This window comes from Sciurus carolinensis, chromosome 16, assembly GCF_902686445.1.
Source record: "Sciurus carolinensis chromosome 16, mSciCar1.2, whole genome shotgun sequence".
In the NCBI taxonomy this organism is placed as follows: domain Eukaryota; kingdom Metazoa; phylum Chordata; class Mammalia; order Rodentia; family Sciuridae; genus Sciurus; species Sciurus carolinensis.
In genome coordinates this window covers 8,619,112-8,646,815 of record NC_062228.1, presented here as the reverse complement: position 1 = coordinate 8,646,815, position 27,704 = coordinate 8,619,112, and the positions used below count along the sequence as shown (strand labels likewise).

Genomic DNA, 27,704 nt, shown 5'->3' with positions numbered 1-27,704 from the left:
AGAGCTCTGGGCAAAGGTGCAGAGCTGTGGTGCCCCCCAGGTCCTCTCTGTTCCTCTGGAGCTGACTCCTCCCCCGCCATGCCAGGTGCCTCTGGGTGTCGTCCACGTTGTGTATTTTAGCCCCCAGTGCTGGTGGCCGCCTCCACTGTAGCCCACAGTGCCTTGTGAACAATTTACTTCTGTAGTTTAGATGTAAGTCTGGAGTCCTCTCAATCCCCTTAGTGTTTTGCGTGTGACCCGGAGACCAAGCACGTTCTCAGAAGCCTGGTCAGAGCTGAACAACTGTGGTCATCTCAGCTGGCTTCAGATGCTGGCGAGGAGGCTTTGCCTGCAGTTGTGTGGGGAGATCAGAGTGTGCAGAACGTTTTTGCACGAACTCAGATGCACTGAAACCATCATGTCAACATTTGGGACTTGATCCTCTATTTATATGGCCCTTTCCTTCCGGGAATCTTAAACTGCACACTGGAACGTGGTCTTGGAGATGGTGAACATTTCACAAACATTTAACAGCAGAGAAGGTCGCAGGGTGGTCCAGGGACCTTATGGGGAGAAAGGGCACTGGACGGGGGAATGGGAGGAAGGGACCAGTGCCACAGTCCCTGGGATTCAGAAAGTAATAAAGCCGCGCAGTGACCAGAGGGCTGAGGCCAGGTCCCCAGCGAGCAGAGCAGCTGAGCACGGAGTCGTTCAGACCTGCTTCAGACCTGCGTTCTTAATCACACCTTCACCTGCCAGGACAGACCTGGCCTTCCGCACGCCACCCCAGTTCCTGACTCTGACGTGGCTGCTTTCTGCCCCTCTCAAAGATCAGTTTCTCCATCCATGAAACAGTGTTCACTAATGCATAGGGCCGGGCAGGGATCAAATGAGAAAGCTCGTGCACTGCGCTCAGTACGGGGCCACGCATGTTAGGGAGGCCCCCGATCTCCAGTGTCAGGGTCGCGGCCTTGCTTCTGACGCCTGAGTGTCTGGATGTGAGTCTCTGCTCCATTCTTGCTGTGCAGCTTTGGGTAAATGGCTTAAACTTATGCCTTGAGTTCCTCCTCTGCCATAGGGGGATAACATCCGGCAACTTTTGGGGCTGGGGATATAGCTCAGTCGGTAGAGTGCTTGCCTTGCAAGCACAAGGCCATGGGTTCGAACCCCAGCACCGCAAAAAACAAAAACAAAAACAAAACAAAACAAAAAAACATCCAGCAACTTTTGGTTGACAAGATTAAATGAGATCGTCCACATCAGTGCCTGGCTTGTGGTGGAATGAGCTGTAGGACTTGCTTGCTGGGTGCCTGTGCTGTGCCTAGCAGGGAGGAGGTGCAGAGATGGCCACTGAGGAGGGGAGGTTCAGACGGGGCAGTAACTGGGGGCAGCGTTGCATGGTTTGGGCCCCCGGCCTCGGGTGTGGCTGTGCTGCGTGTTTTAAGAAGGAGACTGTTTGTGTCCTTTGCCAGGTTTCCCTCCTAAGGCCTGATTTCATCATGCTTCATAGTATGTTCTTTGGGGGCTTTGAAAATGGAATTTGCTCAATAAATGCTACTTCATGTCCTAAAGGGAAGCCGCTGGCCTCCTCTGTTCCCTCTGCTGGGGCAGATTCTCAGGCCCCAGCCTTGCTCCTCTGCAGCCCCGGTCCTCTGCCGTCACCTGCTCACTGCAGTGCTGTTGGTGGCTTCATCAGGCACAGGGTCTCTCCGTGGCTCTTCTCCCATCCAGTCGTGTGGCAACAGTTAACAGGTGAGGCACCGCAGGTTCGTCAGATCTGCCTCGTGGCTGCGGAACTCGTCCACCAATCTGTTCTAAAAGCCACCTAAAGAACATTCACTCACTGAGCCCCGATATCTTGGAACACGCCTTGTCCTTGGCCGCGTCCTTGCTGGGTGACTTGTCTAGCAGATGACAGGCATGGCGCAGAGGTGGACATCAGAAATCTGCTGTTAAAGGATTAGTCGGTCTCCGTCTCCCCGCCGGCCCTTGCCCTCTCCCTGACAAGGTTTATGAAGAAGTTGGAAATTAATGGCCAAGTGAAAGTTTTGGGTTGTACGTGGATTGCCTTTATCCACGCTCTCTCTCCCCCCATTAACATGGTTAATTAAGAGCTGTCAATATGTCTTTGCTGGGGTATTTGATGATTTTTTTTTTCAGCAGGAAAGATTAGAATGAAGTCTTCAGATCTGGCAAGTGTCTCGGGACTTGTAGTGTAAATTGCAGGTTAAGCCCTGGTTTTGATCTCAGGGACAGGAGCAAGCACCGTTTCATTGACATGTCATCAGCTGGGATGTGAGGAGCGCACAGAGCTGCCTTTGGGGAGGAGGGGCTGCTGCTGTCGTCTCAGCGCTGAGAGGGCTGCGGGCACCTGAGCGCACAGGTGAACACGGAGCAGATCCCCATCAGGGTTCGGCCTGGGAGCCCCACAAACCTCTCCCTCTGCCTTAGTTAAAAAAAAAAAAAAAAAAAGTCTCCATGTGTGCATGCCCATTAATATTTGTGTGTCTGTTTTTGTCATTGGAGGGGAGTGTGTGTGTGTGTGAACAGTAACAATCGGGAGTTCAAATTGACAGAGGTTAGCTCTGCAAACTCCTTGATTTATGTGGGTGTGAACACACAAACGCACACACACAACCTCCACCTCCACCTGAAGAGCCCCTCCTCAGTCGCCTGACCTTCCCGGACAGTCCTGCTCCGCAGAGGGCGAGGCCTCTGCCCTGCGGGTTTCTCGTGGCATTCGTGTCGACAGTGGTGTTCGTTTCCTCGTACTTGAAGGCTCTCAAGCTCAGGAACAGCACGTAGTTCTGCCGTGCGCCCGCCAGGAGAGCTGGACTCACTAGGTTTTGTTATTTGGTCCAGATAACACAATACATATTCACAACGGCAAGCTTTGTTTTATTTATGGGGTTATGACAAATCACCAAGAATAGCCCAAAAAGGGCCACTTGGACCAACATCCTCATTTCTCCTTGTGCTTCACGGATGAATTATGCATGCGTTACAAACGGCATGAGGAGGAAAGGTCGGTTTAGACGACTCCGACTGCAGAATTACGCCATTTGTTTAAACAACATTTATTATTGATTGCTCAGCACAGGGCTGATAGAAACCCAGATAGTGCCAGGAATCTCATCTGTGTACGGAGGCCCTTTACAGATGGCGGACTGTTCCTCCGTCGAGATTGGAGTCGTGGTTGAACTTTTCCAGCCCTGTTTTGGAAGACAGCAAAGCTGAGCTCAGCATCTATTGCTCCTGTCTTTTTTAATCCCTGCAAGATTCCTACCATCTCCCCTTGTCAGAGGAGGTGGAAAGTTGGGTTTAGATGAACTGAGTTCTTGGCATAAGGTCATACATCCTCCGTCTGTCCCATGGCACTGTGAGCATGTCTGAAACCAGAAATTCATTGGTAAGTGATGATGATGATGGTCCTAATACATACGAGCTCCCTTTTGGCGAGGCTCCATCCTAAGTGCCCTGTATGTGTTTTGACTTTCATTCTTTGCAGGAGCTCTAAGAGTAGCTCCTGTTATGTCCATTTCACAGCTGAGGAAACTGAGGCAGAGACGGTTAAATGCCATGTTCAGGATTACAGGGTTCATGCATGACAGAGCTGGGTTGGCTGTTGGCTCCTGTTCTGTACCTGCTAAACACCTGGGCTCTGGGTCAGGCATGTCCTCAGGACCCAGGGATGCTGCGCGCCCTGGCATGTTTGGGCAACAGCGGTTCCCTGGCTGGGTCCCATGAACCTTCTGTAGATGCCCCGATAGCCAGAGAAATCAGGTGCTCCCCGTCACAGCCTTGGAATGGTGTCATGAACAGCCACAGAGCAAGCCTGGCTGCGTGACTTCTGCTCTCATGGAATTTAAGGAATAAAACTCAAGAGGCTGCTGTGGGGTGGGGGTGGCAGGAGGCACAGACTGCGGTGGGCGCCCTGCCGCCGCCTTGCCTGCCCCGGGACAGCTGCACAGGCGTCCCCCTGGGCGGCTGAGGAGGTGTCTGTGTCTGGCCCACGCTGTACTTCCAGGTAAGCTTGCTCTTGGGAGACTCGGGTAATGACTTAAAGAAACACCTCGCATGCAGAACGCTCCTCTTGATTGATCGTTACCCCGCTGCCCCTGAGAAACCTTTTTGTCATCTTGCACAGGGGTTGACATTGTCTCTCCCCAGCATCCCTCTCTGTGAGCCTCTGGGGAAGCAAAGGTGCCCTCTGTCCCTCTCCCCTTTTTCCTCAGCCCCGGTGAGGGTACTGAGGGTCCTGCCTGCCCTGCCCCGCCATGGCCACCTCTCAGCCTACCTAGTACCAGGGCCCACAGAGGCAGCTCCAAAGAGGCTCCCTTTGCGAGAGCCGTTCAGACATGTCTCCAGCAGGGCCCAGAACGTTCCCTGGGCCTCCTGCAGGTCCCTCCTGCACCTCGCCTCTGCACCAGGCCCACACGCTGTTATTTTTGCAAGCCTTTCCCAAGAACTCTGATTTCCCAGCTGTTTAACCTTTGCCGTAACCAATAAGGGCACCACTGTCCCGGCACATGCAGGTCCCCGCCGGCCCTCCCTTCTGGTCTCTGGCTTTATGAGCCTGCAGAACAGTTCCCAGGTTTCCTTACTTGCAAAACAGCGGGCAAGAACGGCAACCTGTAGAAGCAGGAAAAAGAAACAGATGAATAAACCGAAAAGGCTTAAAAACTTGAAAGACATAAAGAAACTATGTTACCAAGAGAAAAGAAGGTAAATTCTTTGGGGTGAATTAGGCTTTGTGGTCACTTTTCTCTTTCCTACTTAGGGGAAAGACAAGTCATGGGTCCGAGTGGACAGTGTTCTTGGGAGGAGGGGAGGCAGAGAAAAGTACCTTCCTGGGCTCCGGGGACCTGATTTAGGAACAGAGTGCAGCTCACCCACCTAAGACAACACGCTAGAAACTTAGAGTATCACACTTCCCAAGCGTGGTGACTAAGGGCAATAGCCACCAGTCGCTGGGCGGCCCTGGCAACCAGGCGTTTCTCTGGCCCCCAGGACTCTGTAGCCATGATACCGCCAGTTATTGGTGAAGAGTTCTGCTTCCTCAGATGAGGTTTGAACCTCAGAGAAGCACTCCGAGGCAAGCATACAGAGCACGTTTTATTTAAAGGTAGCGACAGACTCCTCCTGGGAGGGAGGAGGGGCATGGCTGGTCTTCTGGTATCCCGAGAGGTGAGAGTGTCCTGCCCCTTTTATAGACCAAAGTTTCCTTTATTCTGTGGCTCTCTTCCCTCTTCTCTCTCTCCTTCCTGCCTCGTGGCTAGGCCCAGGAGATGCTGATGGGATGGCCAAAAGGTGGGGGAGGGCCACGTGGAGTGGTCCAGGCAGCAGCCAGCCTCGGGGGCGTCAGTTAACATCTCCCTGCCTGCACCCTTTGGGAGGGGTAGTACAGGCAGGTGATCTTGGTGATCCAAGGGCTCTGGAGACACGGTCCACTCTCCCAGGGGCGTCTCCAACTTCCAGGGGCCACACTGGCCTCCATTTTCTCAGCCCCACCCGATGACCTGTCCTACGCTGACTGCCTGCTTACCGTAGTTCCGTGGTGTTCCGTCATCCTGTTCTTTGGGTGGAGAAGTCAGAGTTCAGAGAGGAGAGTCACTGTGTCCAGGCCACACCATTACTGTCGCGGTGGGAGCACAGTTTACATTCCCAGCCCCATGGCCTCTCCACCTCTCCTCAGGCTCCATGCTTCCCCAAAACGGGCCAGCAAAGCACTGGGGGTGTCCATCCCGCTCAGCTCTGGTTTTAAGCCTGCTGGCCGTTGCCCATCACCCTGTCCCCCCGACCCTGCTTTCCAGCTTCTCCCATCCTTGCACTTGACTCTTGCTAGGATCTTTTTTTTCATGATCTTTTTTTTTTCCCCTCTCTCATAAACTAGGCAGCTCCGTCAGGCAGAGAAACGCACTGGATGCGGACGCAGAAGACTCAGCCTTGTGGCCCTCCTGGGCTATTGGATGACCTTCCCTTTGCCTCTTGGCGTTGGCTAAGTGGGGGGAACAGTGTCTCCTTGATAAGGTGGTTGCTGGCTAGGATGGGGTTCACATTTCATTTGCATTCATGGAATACTTGTTGAATGAATGAATGGTGAGTTCCCAAGTAGAAACAGGGAGCAGAGCAGCGAGTGGTAGACTGGTTCAAGTGCCTGTCCTTGGAGTCCCGTAGGCTGCCATCTGTGAGTATGTACCAGTGAACGGCTCCAACACTTTGTGTAAATGGTTTTGACCCACTGAGATGTTCAGGCTACAGCTCGAACAACCATACAGGACAAGCCTGGGTTTGGGCAGCAGTCTGATTTAAAAAGAAATTAGATGCCTCTTGATGCTTTTGCCAAGGAAGTCTACTCTTTTGTAGCATTTTTGGCTTTGAACTTGAGGCTGTGTCTTTTGTATCTCTCAGCAATCCAGAGGAATGCCAACCCCATGAACTTCTTAAATACACACAGGGTCCTGGACTGGGGTCTTCATCTGACTGCTGGATTGTTTAAAGAAGGATTTTTGTGATTCTTCTCTGCTGACACACTGGCTGTCATCTGTTGTTTTCCTAATCTCCCGGTAAACATTTGGAAAGTGAAGGTTTAGGAGTGATATTTCTCTTGCAGTGGAAGGGTAAATAAAGCCACCAGATTTCATGAGTTTTCCTCCAGCTCTGCCCAGATGCTGCTTCAGGTCTGCACAGCAATTGAAATATTTGCAACCTGTAGAGCAGCTGGGTGTTTATTTGGCAGCAGTCAGTATTGATGGCTCTGGGGGATGCCATTTGACAGTCAGGGACTGAAGGGAGGCAGTGCAGGCTCCTCAGCCAGCCGGGAAGCGGGTTGAGTAACACAGGACACTTGGGGTATGTCTCAGGAGACATGAACCAGGGGGAAACTCATTCCTGCTGGAGAGGCTACAGTGCTCAGCAGGAGGCACTGTGCTGGCCCCCCTCCCGCTGCAGCCAAGCAGTTAAGACCCTGGAATGGAATGTGGGGTCCCCAGGGAGGTGCTTTCTTACCAGCCTGTCTTGGGAGCCTCTGTGATGAGATCAGAGAGCCCTTATTCTTCTGGAAGGATTCTGAACCCTTGTCACTCATGCTCTGCTTCCAGAGCTAAGGTGACCTGGGGCTCCCAGGGCCTTTGGTGTTCTCAGGCTTGGCGTTTGTTCTTGCAGCCCCTTTCTTGGAGGTGGCCTGGGACGGACAGGCACTGTGCGCCATAGCATCTGTTTTTCTTGGGGCGCTGGCGGTTGAAGCCAGGGCTCCATGCACGTTAGGCAAGTGCCATGGGCCACAATCCCCAGCCCTTGTGCCACTGTTTTTTCTTTCTTGAAATAGAAGCTGAACATATTTCCACTATTTTCTAAATTCTCCAACAAAATCAGAAGCAATGCATATTAAATTTCACAAACTTCATTTCCTAGAAAAAGAACGTTATGTGAATGCAGTTTGTCCTGCCATACAGTTAGGAGGTGGGAAGGCCCTTGGGTAGCAGTTAGAGATTCTGACTTTTCCATGAGTAGAATGTTCTCCATGTAATTAAGAAGATTACGTTGGAGGTGTGGCTTGTGATGTTCGATATGTCTCCTACACTAATCGGTAAACCATCGATGCACCTTTGCTAATGATGTCCAAAGGAAGTTTTGAAAATTATATTAGCCGCCTGTACAGCAGGAACCTAGTCATACCACAGCATGAACAAGAGCTAGCAGAACGTTCCCCTGTTAATTTAATAGACCAGTAAATTCTACCATTTATTGTTAGCTCTTCATTTTCTGGGATTAAAGAAGTATTAAAAACAGGCCAGATAATCGAAATGCAGTTTCCCCGGAAGGTTGGACATGGTGTGCTCTTTTTTGGTATCAGCACGTCACAGATGGTGTGAGAACCAAGGTGTCTGCAGCCAGGATCTGGCTTTTGGGGAAGGGAGATGACCCCTGGATTCTGTAGCTGAGTGCCTGTCGTCCTCCCGGGGCTCTGCTCCCCTGGACTCCGCTCCCCTGGACTCCCTGGGCTGCCTGGAAGGTGAGTGACCAGCCCAGGTGTTTGGCAGTCCTGCTGGGGAAGAAAATGTGCTGGGTGTTCATCTGAGGGAAGAGGACCACCCCGAGCATCAGGCCCGTGGCCCGGCCAAGGCCCACCTGACCTTCTTATTCCAAAGCGGCTCCTACTGAAGAGTTTACAGGGTAAAGGAAACATTTACGGAACAGTTAAGACCAGTTAGAACATAACCACCTGCCTCATTATCACACTCCACAAATCTCCGCTTTACAGAGTTCACTGCCCTGCCTGGTCCCACTGAGTGTTTGGCCTGTGAAGACTGTTCCTGGTGCTCACATGTGGAAAGAGGCCACTTCTCATTCTTTACCTCAAACGTGCCAAAAATAAGAATCTTTAAGAACTCGTAAAGTAATTTAGCACCACATTAATAATGGAAGCACAATTTTGAATGATGTCTATGTGTGTGAGTTAGTAACGGAGTTCCTTCTAGCCATCTGTCCACATGTTTAGTCTGCTTAATAAATAAACAGCTCCTGCAAATCAACAGGTCAAAATACAAAACAAAAAGCCACAGTGGGTACAATTCTAAAAAGTCATAGAAAAGAAAATTAAGTAATTGGAAGATTTTAGGTTTTATTAGCAGAGAAGAAACAATTTAGAATTGGAACTTTATTCTGCTTTTATAGATGCAAAATTAGCAAAGACTAAAACCACTAAGGCACCTTGGAACTGTAGAGGTGAGCATGTACTCTGGGCTGGAGGGACAATTTAGTACTGAAGTACTGAGGTATGATTGTAGATCTCCATTAGAAGTTCTAAAAATGGGTTTTACTCAGGATTTTTCTATCTAGGACAATACCTTAAAGGAATAGAACAACTGAAAATATGTAATTAAGTCATGATGACCTGAGGCATGAACTCCAATGTAGTTTGCAGAGAAGTGACCCAGAGTGATTGTAAAAAACCCTACATTTAAATTATTTTTGTGTATTTTCAGGTTGTTTCCCTTTAAAAGCATTCAGTTGTTTAAAAAAAAAAAAAAAGATAAACAGCTTGCTTACTTGATATCATGGATTTTAAAAAGTCTTGTATGTACATATATAATATATGTAATAGTTATTCACTAAAATTTACTTGAAAACCTCAAGTAATGAAAGAATAACAGCATTTTTATTAATCAGTTACTTTCTTGGTTTAAATCAATAATATAAAATGAAATAAAGTTATTGATGTTTGAAATTTAATTCTTGGACATTTAACTAAATCGTAACACTTTTGTTATTGTTGTTGTTGTTATTGGGGGTTGAACCCAGATGTATTTTACCACCAAGCCAAGTCCCCTTTTTATTATGAGATAGGGCCTCACTAAGTTGCTGAAGCTGGCCTCGAACTTGACAATCCTCCTGCCTCAGCCTCCCTAGTGTCTGGGATTACAGCTGGGATTATTACTATGCCTGGATACTAATCATATTACTTTTTAAAATAAAAATGAAACAATGCGAAATTCTATGGACTCTCCATCTGGTGGCTCTGTGCACACTCCTTCTAGTCCTGCCTATGTATGCAGAAGGAACATAAATCTTTCCTGTGACCTGTACCCGCACCTGCCTGGCTTGTGAAGTTGGTCATTTGTTTTTGTTTTTTAGTAGGAAATTGTTGGGAAGTAGGACTTTTAACAATAGTTATCTAACAGAACTGTATAGAATCATTGTTAAATGGAGCAGGAGGATAAAATATTAATTCAGTACTTTCACAACTAGCAATTGATCCCTTTCTGTTCAGTTGGGGGCAACCATTTTTGCCTTTGGGTTTTGATCATGGTGAGCCCACCCTTTTCTTCCTAGGATTGTTTTCCTGGGAGGTGGCGACAACAGGAAAAGTTTAGGGGTCCTGAGCAGCTTTGCCAGCATCGGCCTCAGTAGCCTCAGGCTCACCTATTTCACTTTATTTTCTATTTATCTGCCATTAAAGGGGCCAGCTGATTTTGCTCATTTGTTTCAAGATATTCACAGTGTGCCAGTGTTCCTCATTTGAGATTGTAGTGCCTTAAATTTCAAAGAGGCAAGTGACCTCTTTCTGGTTTTCAGAAGGGGCTGGGCCCTGGAGGGGACATGCTTGGAAGAATGGCGCGTTTAGCTTCGCAGCTCCGCTCATCACGGTGGAGATCGCAAATTTGGCATTTCCGTGAGTTGACGAGTGTACGGAATTATTAAGAAAATGGAATTTTCCTGGCACCCTAATTAAAATGGGGAAGTATCTTAGGAGCATTTGGGTGTTCTGTTTTGTATCCTGGTGTGGAATATTTATTTCGTGGGGAGTTAAAACTATCTTAAAAGGAAAGCGATGAAGGCCTATTGTTTGCAGTGATGCCCTCTTCCGGTATTGCAGGGCATATGTCATGGGAAATTGATACAAATGGGCAGTTGATACAAATTATCCCCAGAGCCAGTTGCCTGAGTTTGTGTTTGTGTCTACCTGATGCTATGATCACGGAAAGCCATTTGCTGTCTCTGTTTTGAACTGAAAACCCTCCATCCTGTGCTGTGGGACTTTTGGTGAATGAGACTTGTTCCTATCCAAATCAGGTTTCATTTTCATGATTATTGAAATGGCCACAATATATATGTTTTCTTTAAGTGCCTATTAGAGACCCACCGGGCAGAAAATGCCTCCTAAAATAATCAGGTGACGGTATTAATACACAGTCGATGAGCACGAGGAAATGGGAGCTGTCTGCCTGTCATCCGAGGGCTGGTGGTTAGTGTGTCCCTTGTCCTATTGACAGAACTGTGACCTCTCCATGCTTTGTCCTGGCAGTAGCTTAGACTGGACCCGTCACCTTGGATTCATCGTGGGGAACATGGTCCGTGTGCCGTAGGTCTGTGTAACGAGTGACCCAGGCAGAAATCTCTCGCTTAGAGCAGGGACACCCTGATGTGGTTTGCCCACCCTGGGTACCAACGTCTTCTCTGTAGGGCCAGTGGGATCTTTACCTTAGTGAAGACAATACAGAAGGGTCCTCTCCCTTCTGGTCATTTACGGATGGTTCTCCACACCCACATATCTGTCTATATTTCGCTGGAACCAGTGTTTATTGCACATTGTCCTTGGAGACTCGCTGCCCCTTCACACCCCAACTCCCCTCAGTTGACAGCTGGCCTCCTGCTCTGTGTATGTGCCGAGGGAGCCCTGAGTTCCCGGGGTTCTGTGACAGAGGCTCAGACCAGCCTGGTCCGTGCTGGGCAGTGGGAGGGACTTTCTCCTGCTCTTACCAGGGAGACTCGTGTGCTGACTAGGTTCATCCTGAGGCTCGACTCAGTGCCGTGCAGAGCCAGACGTCCTGTACCAGGCCACCTAGAGGACTGGCTTAGGGCTCGTGTTCTTTTTACTTTGTCATGTTTGCCGCATGTTGGCCACATTAGACTCGGGTCTGGTCTTCCTTAGTGTCCTTCATATGTCGCAGAGCCTTGGGCAGCAGTCTGCGGGAGGTCTCGCTTTGATGATATTGTACTGTTTGTTTATAAGGAGAGATATTTAAAAATAAAACTCAGCTGATGCTTTACGGTAGCCCATTTTAACTCAGTTGCTTTTCTTTCCTTTTTCTCCTTTTAACACAGAAAGCTCCCAAGGACTTTACAAAAATTGTGAAAAGCACAGTATCTTAAAAATATTGCTCAACAATATGATATCTGTAATACAAATTCCTGGAGATCTTGGATAAGGTGTGGATAGTGAAGAAATTGTCCTTTATTTCTGGGCAAACATGGCTATGTCATTGGGAACTTATGATATGTTAATAGTGATAATTAACCTTTGGTGGGTCCTACGTCAACCTGTAGTTGAATCAATGATGATTATTATGATGATAATGAGGGTTGTGGTAATGATGATGATGATTATGGTGGTGGTGGTGGTGGTGATGGTAATGATTACGGTGGAAATGATAATTGTGGTGGTGGTGTTGACGATAATGGTGGTGCTGGTGGTGGTGATTATGGTGGCGCTGGTGGTGGTGATTATGGTGGCAATGATAATCATGGTAATGGTGATGATTATGGTGGTGATGGTGATGATAATGGTGGTGGTAGTGGTGATGATTATGGTGGTGGTGGTGATATAATGGTGATGATGGTAATTATGGTGGCAATGATAACTGTGGTGGTGATGGTGGCAATGATAGTGATGGTGGTGGTGATGGTGATGATTATAGTGGTGTTAATGGTAGTTATGATAATAGTAGTGGTGCTGGTGGTGTTGGTGATGGCTGTAGTGATGTGACTTTGATGATGATAGTGGTGACAGCAACAAGAGCTGCCGTTCATTTTGTGTCTTCTGGCTGCTGATGCTGTCCTGGGTGTTGGATCTTCGTGATTTTGTTCTTCACATCATTTGTGATATGGGTGGGATGGTCTCAGTTTTCCAGGAGAGGTGATTATGGACCAGAGAAGTTACAGCAACTGCCTCGAATGTGAAGCGTGGTTTGTCCTGAGTCATTCGTTAGGCATCAGTGTGTACCAAGAAGGTGGTGGGTGGCCACTCTTTTCTGGCACAGCCATCCCTGTTCAGTATGTCCTTGCGTTGGGGAAGAAGTGACATCGTCTCCCCTTGGGAAGTCTTTCCGGCCCGCCTTTTCCTGAAGCACTACCTGAGCAGTTCTTTTCTTGTCCTGCACGCAGGCAATTAACCGTCTCCTGTTCCCAAGGCGGAGAGGGGGCTGTGGAGGGCCAGTCCTTCAAGTTCATGATGAAGATGGCTGAATTAGGAAGTTCCTGCCCACCTCCTTGCTCCAGGAGGAGTCTGCTTCAGGTCTTTGCTGATTCTCTTTTGCTCCTAGGGGTCTGCGTTGTCATACTCCCTGGAGTGACCTGTGACTGTTGTCTTTGTCTCTGGATTTGCAGCTCCCCTTCCTAGGTCTAGCTGATGTGAATGGGCCCCTCCACCTCATGCCCTGTCACCAGTCTCCCAGGACATTGGGCAGCCAGCGATTGGTGGCTGAGGTGGGAGAGGGAGCGCACATGAAAAAAGATGTTGTCATAACTATGCGAACGATAAAGAACAACACGAGAGTCACTCAAATTCCACTCCTTTTTTTTTTTTGGTATGGGGGATGGAACTCAGGACCTTGTGCTTGCAAGGCAAGCACTCTACCAACTGAGCTATCTCTCCAGCCCAAATTTCACTCCTTTTATGCAAAGTGTTTTTCTTAGTTTTTCATTTCATCTGTGATTAACTTCATGAATATCTTTACATAGATAATTGCAGTTGTTGGACCTTCTGATTCTGGAGAAAGATTTGTGATTGAAACTAGAGTTTGGGGAATAATGGAGGTTTGGAAGCCCCCGTTCTCAGATCTCAGCTGAAGCCACCACTGTGCTTTTTAAAAACACATATGTGCACGTGCTTTCCAATTATAGTGGGGTGTGTGTATGTGTGTGTGTGTGTGTGTGTGTGTGGGCGCGCGTGTGTGTGAGTGAAACCCAGGGTCTTGTAGAATCACAGTTGTAATTCCTCACATGTTTTCTCCACCAATTCTCATCATTTGCATGCAGAATTTGCCTGTGCAAGTTATATTTTGGATCAATAATGCAGATTGGAAGACCCAGCAGAGGCCAAAGCCTCATTATATCTGAGAAGGCCTTTAAGAAATCAAGAAATAGGAAAAACATCCAGGCCCCGTAAATTATAAACAGAACCAGTCTTTTGTCGGGGAATTTGAAGTCCCTTTTACTGGTGGTGGGGAATCTGTCTTCATTTAGCAGATGTATTTGGGTCATCTGTTAGGCAGAGCACCTGTCTGTGGGTTCTCCTGTTGGAGGATTCCCAGCTCTGGAAGACCACCCTGCTCTCTGGAGTCCTGTGGTCTACTTAGGAAGATCTCCTGCTCTTCCATTTGTTGGGTAAATTTTATTCAGGACCATTTCTATGACAAATCCTGGTCTATACCCTGAGAACTCGAAGATGGTGACAGGCAGATTCAGCCACCGAACTAGATACCACACATGGCCTGGTGCTTACTATCTGGCTGTTACCATAAAGTGCCGAGTAATGAAAGCACGAGGAGAGGGCCAGACAGAGGGCAGGGGACAGAACTCAGGAGGAGGTGATACTTACTTAAAGACATCCTCTGCGTAAGGTCCCAAGGCAGCCTGTGACTAATGCCTCCTGGGACTGTGAGGTCCTGAGCTTTAAAGCACAGGCCAGTGTGGGATATGGGGAGGTGGCAGGCTGAGAGAACTGTGCGTCCCAGGGCCCTCACCCAGCCAAGTCATAAGGGAGGAGGTGATGAATTCCTGCAGCCTGAGAAGCCATCCCCATCAGCGCCCCACGCACCCACCACCAAAGAAAGCAGTTCACCCTGCAGACCTGGGCCTGACTGCTCCTCTGGGCCTTGATCTCTCTCCATCTCTGACTGCGTCCCTCACACTGGTGTTCCTTGGACAGCCAATTCCTGCTCGGCAGCAAACCCGCCATCAGGGCTGCTGTCCTCTTGACCCCAGGACAAGAGCAAGTCTCCCTGACCTGAGGTCCTCATTGGTGCTCAGGGCTTCACTCTGATTGGGCCAACCCAAGTCACATGAGCCATGGCGGCCAGTTCCAATTGGTCCAGCCAGGGTCAGATGCTCACCTGGATTCAGCAGATGGAGTGGGACTCCCCAGAGTGCCCTGGGGAGGTGGGCTTGCCCAGAGGGGAAGGGGGAAGCTGTCATTGGAAGAAGAGGGTATGAACACAGGACAGGTAAAATGACCGATGTTCATCATGGCCCCACAGCGACTAAAGTCCCCTTAAATGATCCCTTATTGACTCCTGACAATTTGTTACTTAAGGCAAAGTTGTCATAGCTTTGCAGAGTCACAGTGATGGGAATTTCAACACAGAGAAAGAGCGACAGGGATGGAGACAGGCAGAGAGGTACTAAAGGAGCCCCGATCCATTTTGTTCCTCTCAAATGTAGATCATAATTTTCAGCTTTATAATTGCTGGTGGGAAGAATGTGTGAGCCGGGACTCCCCACAGATTTAACTGCCACTTACCTGGAGTAGAAAGAACGTGAGTGTCCCCCTTCCCCCTTCTGGTGAGGCCAGCTGACAGGCTTTGGTGGCATCTGCCTTGGGCTGGGCTGGCCGTGTGGGGACAGTGTTGCTGTGTCCCCCCTGCAGGCTCACAGCTCTTCCTGTCACACTACAGATGCGCGTTTGGCTGCGAGACCTCTCTGGAGTGGGTGACCTGTGCGTATTCCTTGGCGGCTTGCCTCTGGCCCCCGCCCCACGTGTGGCTGCTGTGGGGGATCCCGCCTGGGCCTCCACCATCACGAAGGGATGCTGGCTTCAGTTTGCTCATCTCCACAGAGGGTCCGGGCCCACCTGGGCGAGGAGGGTGTGTGACAGCCCACCAGGTGGGAAAGGCCGTTCCGGGGAGCCGCGACGGAGCAGGGAAGAGCCGCGTTAAGATTGATTCTTACACCTGTGGAGACATTAGGCCATCCTGAGCCTTTCTGTCGTCCCACCCCCTGATTATCCTCCTCTGTTTCTAGGGTGGGGGGAGGAACTCCGCAGGCCTTCAGGGTTGAGGCTGGCCGGGTTTGGAGTGCGCCCCAGTGGCGCTCTCACCGCAGGGAGCGCCCGTCCCCTGTCTGCTGCTGCTGCATTTGAACCAGGCGGGTTATCCTGCTGGCGCCTCTTCCCCGCTTCCCCCTAGTCACTCCTTTTGTCCCTGATCCTGGGATCACAGGAGAGCATGGCTTACTGTCAGGGTCCCAAGACAGTCGGGGTTCTCTGACATCCACAGAGTGCCCACGCTTGTGTTTCACGCTCGAGTGCTTTGACTGCGTTGCAGCTGGGTGTCCTGGAGACCTGGAGTGACAGAAGAGCACCAGTTTCTTCTGTCCCCTTCACAAGTCCAGGTGTCGTGGCCCCCAGCTTGGTGTGTGGAAACCCAGTCATCAAGGTCAGAGTGTGGAGGCAGGGCCTCCGGGAGGTCATCAGGGAGCGAGGGCTCCCACCTCGTGAGTGGGATCAGTGGCCTTACACCAGAGGCTCGTTTGTCCCTTCTGCCATATGAGGCTGCAGCAGGAGGATGCCCTCCATGAAGCAGGGACTGAGCCCTTCCTGGACACGGAATCTGCGGCTGCCTTGACCTTGGACTTCTCAGTCCCCAGAAGGGTGAGGTGTGACTTTCTGTTGTTCACGACGTGGTCCCGTCGGAGGCGTTTTGTCACAGCAGCACAGGTGGACTCATACAGCAGGGTGCGAGCCGAGGGACGCCTGGGCGCTGAAGGCCAGCCTGAGGGCGGAAAGCTTTGTGTGTTCTGCTTTCACGGCAGTTCCTGAAACAGTTCCTGGCGGGGTCATGCCGAGTGGATCGTCAGGGGAGCGCGCTCCTCCGGGTTGTGGTGTCCACAGCAGTGCTGGCCCCAGGGTGCCTGTCACTGAATTCTCCGCACAGCTCCATGAGGTGCTGTCAGACCCCTGTCCACATGTGGCGGGTGTAGCATGTTCAGGTGGCCTGCCTTCCCCAGGGGCAGAGCCTGGCCCAGCCCGGCCCTTCTGACAGGTCAGCCCAAACACGGGGCCCTGTGTCACCTTGCTCCAAGGAAGGGGTCTCCAGATGGTGGTTCAGGGCCCCGTCGGCTCCACTGCAAGTTTTCCTATAGCCCGGCTGCTCAGGATGGTTTGTACATTCTAAAATGTGTGGGGCTAAAATCGAGAGAAAAGTAATCCGGTCTGTGATAATTGTATGAAAATCAAATTCCAGCGTCCATCAGTAAAGATCTGCGGAGCACGCTCCTGCTTCCCTTCCTTCATAGGCTGCCTGTGGCTCCTTCTGCTTCATCACAGCAGAGTCGAGTAGCTGGGACCGAGGCCATGTGGCCCCGAAGACCTCAAATATTTACCATCTGCCCCTTTCAGAAAGATCGGCAGCCCCTGCTTCTTGCCTCTGTTCCGCTTTCCTGTTCCTTTTCCCTGGAGGTGGGACAGCAAGGTAGTGACCACAGGACTCTGGGGTTGGGCGAACTCCAGCCTTGGCTCTGGGCTGGCCAGCTGTGTGGACCCAGGGGAGCAGCCTGGGGCTTCCAAGCCTCAGATTTCTCATCATCTGGATGGAAGAAACAAACAGGACCCTGCGCGTGGGGTTGTGCAAGGGCACACAGACGTGTCCAACAGGTGTGCATCCCTGCCTCCCTCCATCTCTCTCTCTCTCACACCTATACACATGCACACAATTTTGTATCTTATAATTATGTAAGAAAGGAGAAAATAGTTTTTAGTATTCTTTCTGCCTCATGTAAGTGTGGAGTGCTTAATGTGGTCGTGCAGAAATTAATTGCTTGTTTTGTAGTTATATAATTAAGAACTTAATTAAAAAATGAACAACTTTTCACTTCATTTTCTCCATTTGCACATGTTGGATTTTTTTTGTAGCCCATTACACTTTGGGAGTGTGTGTTCAGTGCCAGCACCTCCGTGGATGCTTCCCGCCCGCTGAGGGAGGGCCTCCGACCGGCACGTATCATCTCTGGGGTTCCTCTTGCTGGGTCAGCTCCCCTGGGGGATCAGGACTGAGGAACACCACACCTGGGTAGCAGGTAAACCAAGCCCAAGATGGGCTGCAGCCAGCTCCCCTGGGTCCCTTGCAGAGAGCATCCTGGGAGGGTGGTCCTCGTCCATCTTGCTGGGCTGCTTCAGATCCACTGGAGAGATGGGCAGTGTTTGCTGTGGGATTTTCAACTGCAAAGTCTGCCTTTCTCATGGTGGGGCTGGGGCTGGGAATATTGCATGGTGTTTAAAAAATGACTAAGAGAAAGGAAAATATGATATTCCTTTTAAAAAGTTATTTTGATTCATTGTAAACAGGGTATAACTGGTTTCTCTGGTTGTACATGAAGTAGAGGCGTACCATTTGTGTAATCATACATTTACATAGGGAAATGATGTTTGACTCATTCTGTTATTTTTTCTTCCCCCCACCCCTCCCACCCCTCTTTTTCCTCTCTATAATCCATCCTTCCTCCATTCTTGCCCCCTCCCAGCCCCCATTATGTATCATCATCTGCTTATCGGAGAGATCATTCGCCCTTTGGTTTTTTGGGATTGGCTTATCTCACTTAGCATGATATTCTCCAATTTCATCCATTTGCCTGCAAATGCCATAATTTTATTATTCTTTATGGCTGAGTAATATTCCGTTATGTATATATACCACAATTTCTTTATCCATTCATCTATTGAAGGGCATCTAGGTTGGTTCCACAATCTGACTATTGTGAATTGAGCAGCTATGAACATTGATGTGGCTGTATCTCTGTAGTATGCTGATTTTAAGTCCTTTGGGTATAGGCCAAGGAGTGGGATAGCTGCGTCAAATGGTGGTTCCATTCCAAGTTTTCTAAGGAGTCTCCACACTGCTTTCCAGAGTGGCTGCACTAGTTTGCATCCCCACCAGCAATGTATGAGTGTACCTTTTCCCCCACATCCTCGCCAACACCTGTTGTTGCCTGTATTCTTGATAATCACCAATATTCCTTAACATGCCTTCTTTCTCCTTCCATTGGTAAGTGGTATGAACTGGAGAAATTCCCTGTAATGGGTTTCTTTGTCACAAGCTGGGTTACAGGTGGTTTGTTCTGCTCAGAGGAAAGCGCCGCGGTCTGTGCAGACGGTCTCCCTATGCGGGGTTAGTGTAGCTCTCCTGGTTGTTCTACGCTTCAAAAGCATGGCCTAAAGTCGCAGGGTTCAGGGGGGTGGAAACAGCATGTCTCCCTAGGCCTCCTGGCTCCAAGTGCTGCTCAGACGGTAGGTAGGAACCCACCACCTCTTAGGACCGATTCAGTGGTTGGAGGGGTGGGGGTGTGTGGGATAAGTAGACCAGACCTGGACAGGCATCCCCGGACTTGCCAGGGAAAAAGAAAGTGAGCAGATAAACAGCTTGCTCAGAATTCTGTGATTCTGTGCAAGCCACATAAGCCTTCATGTTTGTTTTTTGGTAATAGATTTTTTTTCCTATTACAAAAGAAATGATTTTGTTTAAATAAAATATTTTACATCTGTAGGGTCGTATAAAGCATTAAAAACCCCTCTTTCTACTCCTTCTTCCAGCTCAACCCTACTGAGGTCATGATGATTGACAATTTATTTTGTGTCCTTCCTTCTTCATGCTAATGCACACACACATATGTAAGGTTGTTCTCTTTTTCTAACATGAGCGGACGTGTATTCCACCATCCCTGGGTAGTACCTGGTGTCTGTCCTTCCAGACCAGTGAGCATAACTAACTTGTTCTTTTGAATAGCTGCATAATATTCCATAACTTATAGCAGCATGTTGCAGCCAGCTACAGTATGTGCATATGAATGGAATTAAGGGCTTCATGCGTAATTTCATTTTGATTAGGAATTTTTCTTAATGGGTATCTCAGACATGACTTTATGCTATGAGGCATATCATGGGCAGGAATTTTTATGTCACAGGTGGGCCTAATTATCCTTGATTAATGTACTGTAAACTGATAGACAAGAGACTCGGGGAAGGACACGCGGGTACACCTGAGTCCTGTGTTGTCGCCAGCCCTGTGAGCAGCCACTGCACGGTTTTGCCGATGGCTCGCTTACCCAGCAGGCATTCTGGTCTCACTCTGCCCGGGCTGTCCTGTGACACACTGTTTAACACAGTGAGTTATGAGACGGGGAGAAATCTCGACTTTAGCCACCGATTTAACAAACGGTGACTCGGAGATCCACGCTGCAGCATCGCATGCTCATCCAGGGCTGTGTCTTTATCTAAAATTTATTAGCCAACTCCAAACCTGTTTGCCAGCTCGCTAATGGAAGCCTTTTGAATCAATTTGCCCCTATAATTTAAACAGCATTTCAGTGTATATTGTCGAAGCAGAAAGGACCTGCAGCTTCTAGCCAGTGGAATTAATTATTTATTATCCTTTTCATAAATACTTTCCTAGGCCAACATGACTGAAAAATGCTTGGGCTGTTTAAAACACACACCCTGGCTCTCACATGCACACACACACACATACTTGCATACACGCTTACACATGGTGTTTTCCAATGGCTAATTTGAAAAATGTCACTGTATTAGTTTTCATTTACATCTGTCAGGAAACATTTATATCTACACGTAAGGATTTTTTTCCCCTTTCACCAGATATTTTTTGTGGAGTATGCATTTAACTCACATTTACAAATTGGTTTCTGTTTTCCACTGAAGGCACTTTTTCAGCAGAAGTGATGTGTATGACATTGCAGATCTAACTTGTAATCTCATTGGCGTTCGGTTTTAAGCCTTGAAATCGCCAACCTCTTTTTGTCTGGGCGCCTCTCTTCGGAGTCCAAGTCTGCTGGGTGAGTTCCTAGCAGGCCCCTCCATTGACGCAGTGCTGGCCTTGGCGCTTACTTCCTCCGCCTGCTGTTGGCCTCAGGAGCTGTGGGGGAGGTCCTGTTAACTTCGGCTTCAGACCGTCTTTTCAGGGGACAGTTGTCTCACAGAGCGCGTTGGAAGATCGACGTGGTCTCTCCCTCCAGGGCCAAGGGCAGGGTTGTCTGCTGTGTGGTATAACAGGGGCAGCGTCTCCAGGCGAAAGCTGGGGCACACTCACTAGATAAAGGGTGGGGTGCTGAAGCTCGGTGTTCCTCGGCTGAGACTCAAACCCACTGTGCGCAGCGTCCGCCTGGGCTCTTCCCATTCTCTTGAGACTGGGGGCGGGGGCAAAAGGGACCAGGGCAAAAATGAAGCTCACGCTTATTACCCTGCTGTGAGTAATAAAGTCCTTTGTTTCTGGCCCTGGTGGCTCTTGCCTTCTGCCAGCTTCCATGAAACTTGGCAGCTTACAAGGATGGTGAAATAGTACCCCCTTTACAGCTGAGAAACCACCTAATCAATAACTAAGATCATAAAGAACTAGGTGTGAGCAGACTGGCTAAATCCAGCCCGCTTTTTAAATTTTTATTATTTTTTTTAATGAAACTTAAAAAAATAAGACTGTGCGACAAAGACCATATGTGGTTTGAAGACTAAGGTATTTACTATCTGGTCCTTTTTTTTGGTACCTGGGATTGGTACTCAGTGGCTTAGGGGTGCTTAACCACTGAGCCACAGCCCCAACCCTTTTTAATATTTTATTTAGAGATGGGTCTCACTGCATTGCTGACTTTGAACCTGGGATCCTCCTGCCTCAGCCTCCTGAACCCCTGGGATCATAGACGTGTTCACCACACCCAGCTCCTATCTTGTCCTTAACAGAAAAAGTTTGCCCACCCTGATGGGGTGGAACTGCAGCGTCTGCCTCATAGTGAGCCCAGCAGTAATGACTGCAGAGAAACGCCACTAATGTCCTGTACTTGCCACTCATCAGTGTCCTTCACCCTCATAGCCGTCTTCTGAGTCGAGTGCTTCCATTATGGGGAAGTGGTCGGGTACCGTCATTACCTGGACGACAGAAGCAGGCCATCAGGGCCTGTGTTCCTAACACTCTGCTGCCCCACTATAATAGAGAGTTCAGGCATCGGGTTCTTAATAGGTACTTGAGAGGCACCCACGCGCCCTTCCGTGTAACTCAGACCCCACCCAGTCCTTGTGGTGGGCATCACTGGTCTCTCCTTTTCCAGGTGAAGGCACGGAGTTTGAAGCTTCCCCAGAGTGGTGTCTCTGTAAGTGCTCATCCTGGGACACCAGCCTGGGCCCCGCTTGCCCTAGAGCTAATGTTCTTTTCATAGTTTGTTCTGTGTTGAATGCTACTGTTATTGTGGTCCATTTTCAAAGTGCCCAACTGTGTGTGTGTGTGTGTGTGTGTGTGTGTGTGTGTGTGTATAGTTTTCTTAAATCAATACTTCAATTTAGTTGTAAATCATTTCCTTTAAGTTGATGGGCCATGTATTTTGGGGCACTGGTCTGGTCTGCAATACTCTGGCTCTTGCTTCTAAGGGTGATATAACTACTGGCATAAGAATCAACCAATGGAGAATCTCAGAGTACACCATACTCATCCACCAATTGCGAAATAGCAAGAAAAACCCTTTAACCTGGAAACGAACCAATTCATGTTCAAATTCCTTGTTTTTGTTCAGGTGAAGCAGCAGCACCAAAGGCCCTGTCTTCTCCCAAATGGATCAGCACTGGGCAGTTTGAAAATGTTTTGTGTAGTTTGGGGTAATCCAGCGTCGGCTTCAGCTTCTACATTTGTTTTGTGGTGCATCACTGTGAGAGTCCTTTAAATCCCTTTTTGAAGTAGCCAAGAGTAGGTCTGTGACGCTCTCCTGGGTCACAGTCAGATTTTTAGACAATTGCTTTTGATGATTCCTTACGTTACTCATCCACAGATGGTTTCTCATCTGCACGATTTCCAAAATCTGTTTCAGTCCTGGGAATTTTGCTGAGGTTGAAGGAATGAGCCTGCGTACCTTGTCAACGGAAGTCACAAGCCCATGTAAACTGGCTCCTGCTTCCAGCCGCTCACTCACTGAAACATAAGCACAATGTGCTGAAGTTTCACTTGGTTACATCCTGCCAGCAAGCCCCACTTGTCCCCTTCTGGCTTCTTAGAGCATTTCAGTGCTACTGGAGGTCAGGGTCCTGAGAAACCCTCGTGAGAACCAATTCACAGTCTGAACTCTTCACAGTCTGGATTTAGGCAGGGAGCCCTGTAGCAATGCAGTTACCCTCTCACGTTTCCCCTGCAGGACCACAGCGTCTCTTGGAGGAGAGCCTCTCCGGCAGGGCTCCATTAGCTGTCCCGGGATTTTTCTTTCCCTCTTGGTCACTAAGGAGCTTACTGTTGTCAGCCGTGAACAGAGTCATGTGAGACTCCAAGAGAGGAAGGAGGCAACGGGGGTGATTTGTGACATGAACTGGCCTGAACCATAGGTAGCCAGTGAGCGTGCAAGGTGAGGAAGTGCTTTTTGGCAGTACTTACACAGTCCCAAGAGTGCTGAAGTTGGTCCACCAGTCCCGTCTGGCTTTTTTTATTCAGGGGTTACTTACTGAGCGGTGAGTGCAGCCAGGTCAGGAAGATCTGGGTTTCAGTCCAGGCCACGTACCTTATCAGCCGGGCCCCTGCAGCTGAGTCAGCCAGGCTTGTTCATCCTCAAAATGAGGTGTTTCTATTTCTCTGTTGCTGTGTGATAAATTGCCCCCAAACTCAGAAGGTTCAAACAGCGACTGTTAGGTTGACTCATTGTTGTGAGTTAGGAGTTGAAGCAGGGCTCCCTGGGATGGTTCTTGCACTCCTTGTGGTATTGACTGAGGTCACGCAGTGGTCCTCTGCTGGTGGAGGTGCTGGACTGGTCACCCTTGTGTCCAGCACCTCCACCAGGGAGACGGGGCTGCTGGGCTACACTGGGAATTTCCTGTGGCCTCTCCAGTGTGGCCAACATAGGACAGTCAGACTTCTGGTATCCGTGGCTCAGGGCTTCAGAAGGAGATGTTCCAAAAGACTGCACGCAGAAGCCCCCAGGTTCTTGGGGCCTGGCTTAGTAGTTGGCACAGCACCATTTCTGTGGTCAGTGCAGATACAGAGGATTCTGTTCAGATGCAAGAGGAGCAGACGTACACTCTAATTTCTCATGGCAGAAGTGTCAAAGCATCTGCCGGCATGTCTCCTGTCTCCAGCAGGTAGTAACAGCATCTGCCTCTTTACCTGCAGAACAAGTCCACACTTCTGAACATGGAGTGAGGTCATCCCGCGAAGCACCAAGCACCTTAGGTGGCCGATGGGAAAGGTCCAGAACATTGGTCGTTCATGGCAACGGTAGCAACGATGCAAATAATGATGATGATAATGCCAATAATAAAATAAGGATAGTGCTGTTTTTACTTGACCAGACTGTATGCCAGTTGTTAGAACCAGGAAGGACCGGGCCGTGAGGAGCAGGGCAGCGTCAGTCAGTTTGGGCTTCCGCCTCTCCAAGGCAGGCCCTACGTAGGGGTGTGTTGGAGATTTGGGAGAGTTTGTCTTTGGGTTCCGTCTCCAACTTCAGGGATAGTACAGTAAAAGCCATCGACCGAAGGCGTTGATTTTTCGTGGTGCATTCTTCCATTCATCCTCCTTCGTTTCCACTCTCCTGATTCCGGACGTAGTACCTTGGGTTCACCAGTGTCACAGTCTTCGACTTGCGTCTCCACCTCCTCGCGTCCTTCTCGGGTCCACTGCCCTCCTGCCGCCCAGGCCTTCCTGTGGTGTGGCTCTGCTTGCATCCATCCTCAGAATACCTTCAGCGATGGCGCTTGCCTAACAATCGGGTCGGTCTCCAGCCTCCAGCACACTCTCCCAGCCTTAGTCCCCAGAGAGTAGCACTTCCTGTTCTCCACAGTGATCGTCTCCTGGGGAGGGGTGTGTGGAATTCAGAATCAACCACTTGGGTGGTGGTCCAGCACTCCTTCTCAGCAGTCTGTTGCTCCGAAGCCCGGCCTTGTGGTGCCAGGCAGGGAATAGCGTGTATTCCCAGAGCTCGCTCACTCGCTCGCTCCACAGACATATGTAAATCCAAGCCACGGGGAGCCACATCTAGAGGCGAGTTGCAGGATGATCAGATCTGCCTTCTTGGAAACCACCTTGGCAGCCTCCTGAGAAAGGACAGTTGGGGGGACCTGCTAGGAGGCGAATCTAGCCCCCAGGTAAAAAGTGATGAGCTCTTGAGCAACCACGGTGGCCCAGAGTGCAGGGAGGGGGAGAGGGCTGTGAGAGGTGCTGAGGAGGCGGAGTCGGTGAGATGCACCCTCAGCTGCAGGGGAGAAGACAGGCGGAGAGGAGGAAGGGTGGGCATGGGCCCCAGCTCATACTCTAGATGAGCAGCACTGACCTGAAGGGAAGCAGGTCTTCTCCTGCCAGAGTCCTTCAATAAACTTGTTTGGCAGAGGTTTCTGGCTTGTGTGGAAGACCATCTCTGAGGACAGAAGATGAGAAAAGGGTGTGGAGGAAGATGAGCTGTTTTCTGCCATGTTGAATTCCAGATGCATCCCTGTCAAAGTGCCCCTGGGCATCTGGGTTTCGGCCTGGTTCTCGGAAGGCATGGGCAGGATGGGATTTGGCAGGCACGATCACATTAGCAGCTTTGAAGCGGAGAACACAGTGTCCAACTCAGGGGACCTACCTGTCTTGAGAATTGCTCAGTGGTTTTTAAACTACCAACAAATCCTCTGCGGAAGCCCCAGTGAACTCTCCCAGCATAGCCTGTACAATCTGGTCGCCCAAATGCCGCCTGCCCTGTTCCTTCTGCTTGGCAGGTGTTCCCCATCCCGCCCCCCGTCCTTCATCGCCTTCCTAACTCCTGCTGACACTTTGAACCCGTTGGATTTCCAGATTCCATCTGCTGCATCTTAACACTGCCCTTTGCAAGTCTCCAAACACCTTTTTTCTTTTTGTCTTGATCGGATTTATCACTTTTCTAGAAAAGCATCTTATAGTAATTTGAGAACTCATCCTGCTGATGTGTAAGCTCCTGGAGGTCAGCGTCCCTGCGGCTTGCACTCTTGTGGTGCACGTAATCGCTCATGCAGGCGTGTGTGGCCAGGACTTGGGAAGTCTCAGGCCATGTGTAGTCCCTGTCTCTCTGGCACAGTCTCTCTTCTGTGTCAGGTTGGTCTGCAGGACTCTGTCAGGAGAGGACCTTCTTCCCTTCAGGTGGATGCACAGGTCAGTGTTGCCGATCAGAGTATGAGTTTGGGGTCCACCAGCCTCAGAAGCCTGAGGTTGATTTTTTTCTACCTTAGTCCTCTCTTTTGGCTTCAGGCTTTGCGTTCTTCCTGAACACTGAGTTGCTTTGGTTCCCTGACCAGGGGCCTGGGACCCACCTCACAGGGGTTGCTCTGGAGGTGGCTGTCATGTTCTCAAAGGGACTTGAGAAGACAAAATATCCCTTGTCCCTTCCTGGCTGGTGGAGTCCCAGGCAGCCCATCATGGAAGCCCTCTGAGTTCCTACCACCTGCAGAGACTACAAAGAAGATTCTCAGCAGGGCTGCAAGAACCTTTTACACTTTTTGGGCCTGTTTTTTGGTCTTAGTGGTTTCCCAAGCCTCTGGTACGTGGGTCCAGACCACGGTGTGGCTCAGCTCAGCTCAGTAAGCCTGGTAGAAGGTCCTTCCTGAGGTATGGCCCACGCAGAGTGTGTGAGGACTTGGCTTTTGCTCTTGAGACGCCTCCAGCATGAAAGAAGAAATACATGACTGCAAGATCTAAAACGCGACCGAGTGCAGCCTGCAGGAGCTTCGTGTGGCTCCCAGGCGTTATCCCTCTTCCTCCCTCTCCTCCTCTTATCAGAGTGGAAAAAGTTAGCTTAAGAATCTGGATTCTTGATTTCTCTCAAAAACCTAGGTGATCTCTCGCCATTGCTCCTCTGTTTCCCAGGAGTGGCCCTTGACTCTCCCACACGGCATGGCCCGGCTCCTCACCCCTGCCTGACCAACTTTTTCCCGAACTTCCCGTCCTCCCCAGCCAATGCATGGTAACCCGTGGCCACCGCTGGGAGGGGCTGGAGCGAGTCAGCTGCCCCCCCTTTGACTCTGAGGCTTGGGGCAGCTAACGGTGAGTTCCTCCCTGCCTCGGTTTCCCTTCTCATCAAATTGAGTAATAGTGGGTGAGAGAGAATTAGCTGATGTAGACGTAGCGCTCAGGGGTGTTGGTCACGTGTCTAATTACGGGCGGAAGTCAGGCACATAATTTGGTCATGGGCCTCACGTCCCTGGTGATGTCAAGGAAAGACGAGCAAGGCTGGGCTTTTCCGGCCTCCTGATGTCACAACCCCATGATAACCCGCTCCTCTCACTTTTCCTCTACCCACGGTGAGCAACCTCAGATCCTTCTGGAAGGCAGCTGGTTGGGAAGCGTAAATAATCAAATAAATCACCTCCAACTCTTCGGCCCTGGCTGGGATCACGTTCTGCCTACTGGGAGGTCAAGTCTGTGGGACCGTGATCTCTCGGTGGCCCGCTGGGGCTGCCACTGTGAAATTGGACGAGGGGCGGGGGCCAGGGTATTCACTATCTGGAAGTTCGGGAGGCTTTTATGAACTGGGCCATCCCTCCTCGGTCCCCATCTTTCCACACGTCTCTGAACTCTCATTAATTTTTCACAGGCTTGTGATGGATAGTTTTTATTTATTCACGTCTGAGGTTCCGTTGTGTGAAAAGGACTCATTTTCTAACATTACATATTCATGGCTTGGGATAGATGGGATAAGGAACTTATTATTAATGTGTCACTGTGGGAAACTTACTCTAGTTCATTTGCGAACCTTGTTAAATTTGGTGTGGTCAGCAGACATCGCTGAAGTTTTGGACACCTTCTCTGAACAGAGGGCGAGGAGTTTGCCGTAGCGTTTCCGTGATTCAGTGAAACAGGTTTAAATCTCACTTAAATCTTTTGAAGTAGTATTTGAAAGAGGAAAGGAGGAGAAAGGATTGAACAGGGAAAACAACCTCTGATTCTGTCACCGATTAGCCTCGTTCCTCGCGTTCTGTGACTTTCCTGCCAGGCTCATGCAAAGGATGAATTCCTTACTAATGGGCAATGTGGGGTCCCTTCCCCTCTTGCCCACTGCCTTTTCTGGAACCTCTCCCCTTGGGACACGGTGACGTTTCCTCCACCTTCTATTCGGCCCTCGACCCTGTGCTCTGAATTCACGGGAGTTCCCAGTTTAGCTCCTACTGACATCACACCACTGCAGAACTCTGCCTGGGACAAACGTGGGGCATATTAACACACCATCTGTAAATCAGGAGCTTGGCAGAGGGC

The 27,704-nt window shown here is 49.8% G+C and overlaps 1 protein-coding gene across 3 annotated transcripts in view; it reads left to right on the top strand.

Annotated features, from left to right (window-relative positions):
• Wwox (WW domain containing oxidoreductase) overlaps positions 1-27,704 on the top strand; it is an 889,380-nt gene that overhangs the window by 122,026 nt on the left and 739,650 nt on the right. Inside the window, exon 6 of one of the 3 annotated variants that reach the window (XM_047527376.1) lies at positions 4,990-5,176. The exons of the other annotated variants lie outside the window; for them this stretch is intronic. Coding sequence (XP_047383332.1) covers positions 4,990-5,046 — 57 coding nt within the window. The 3' untranslated portion in view covers positions 5,047-5,176. Of the gene's footprint in view, positions 1-4,989; positions 5,177-27,704 lie in introns of those variants that run through there. 3 annotated transcript variants of the gene reach the window in all.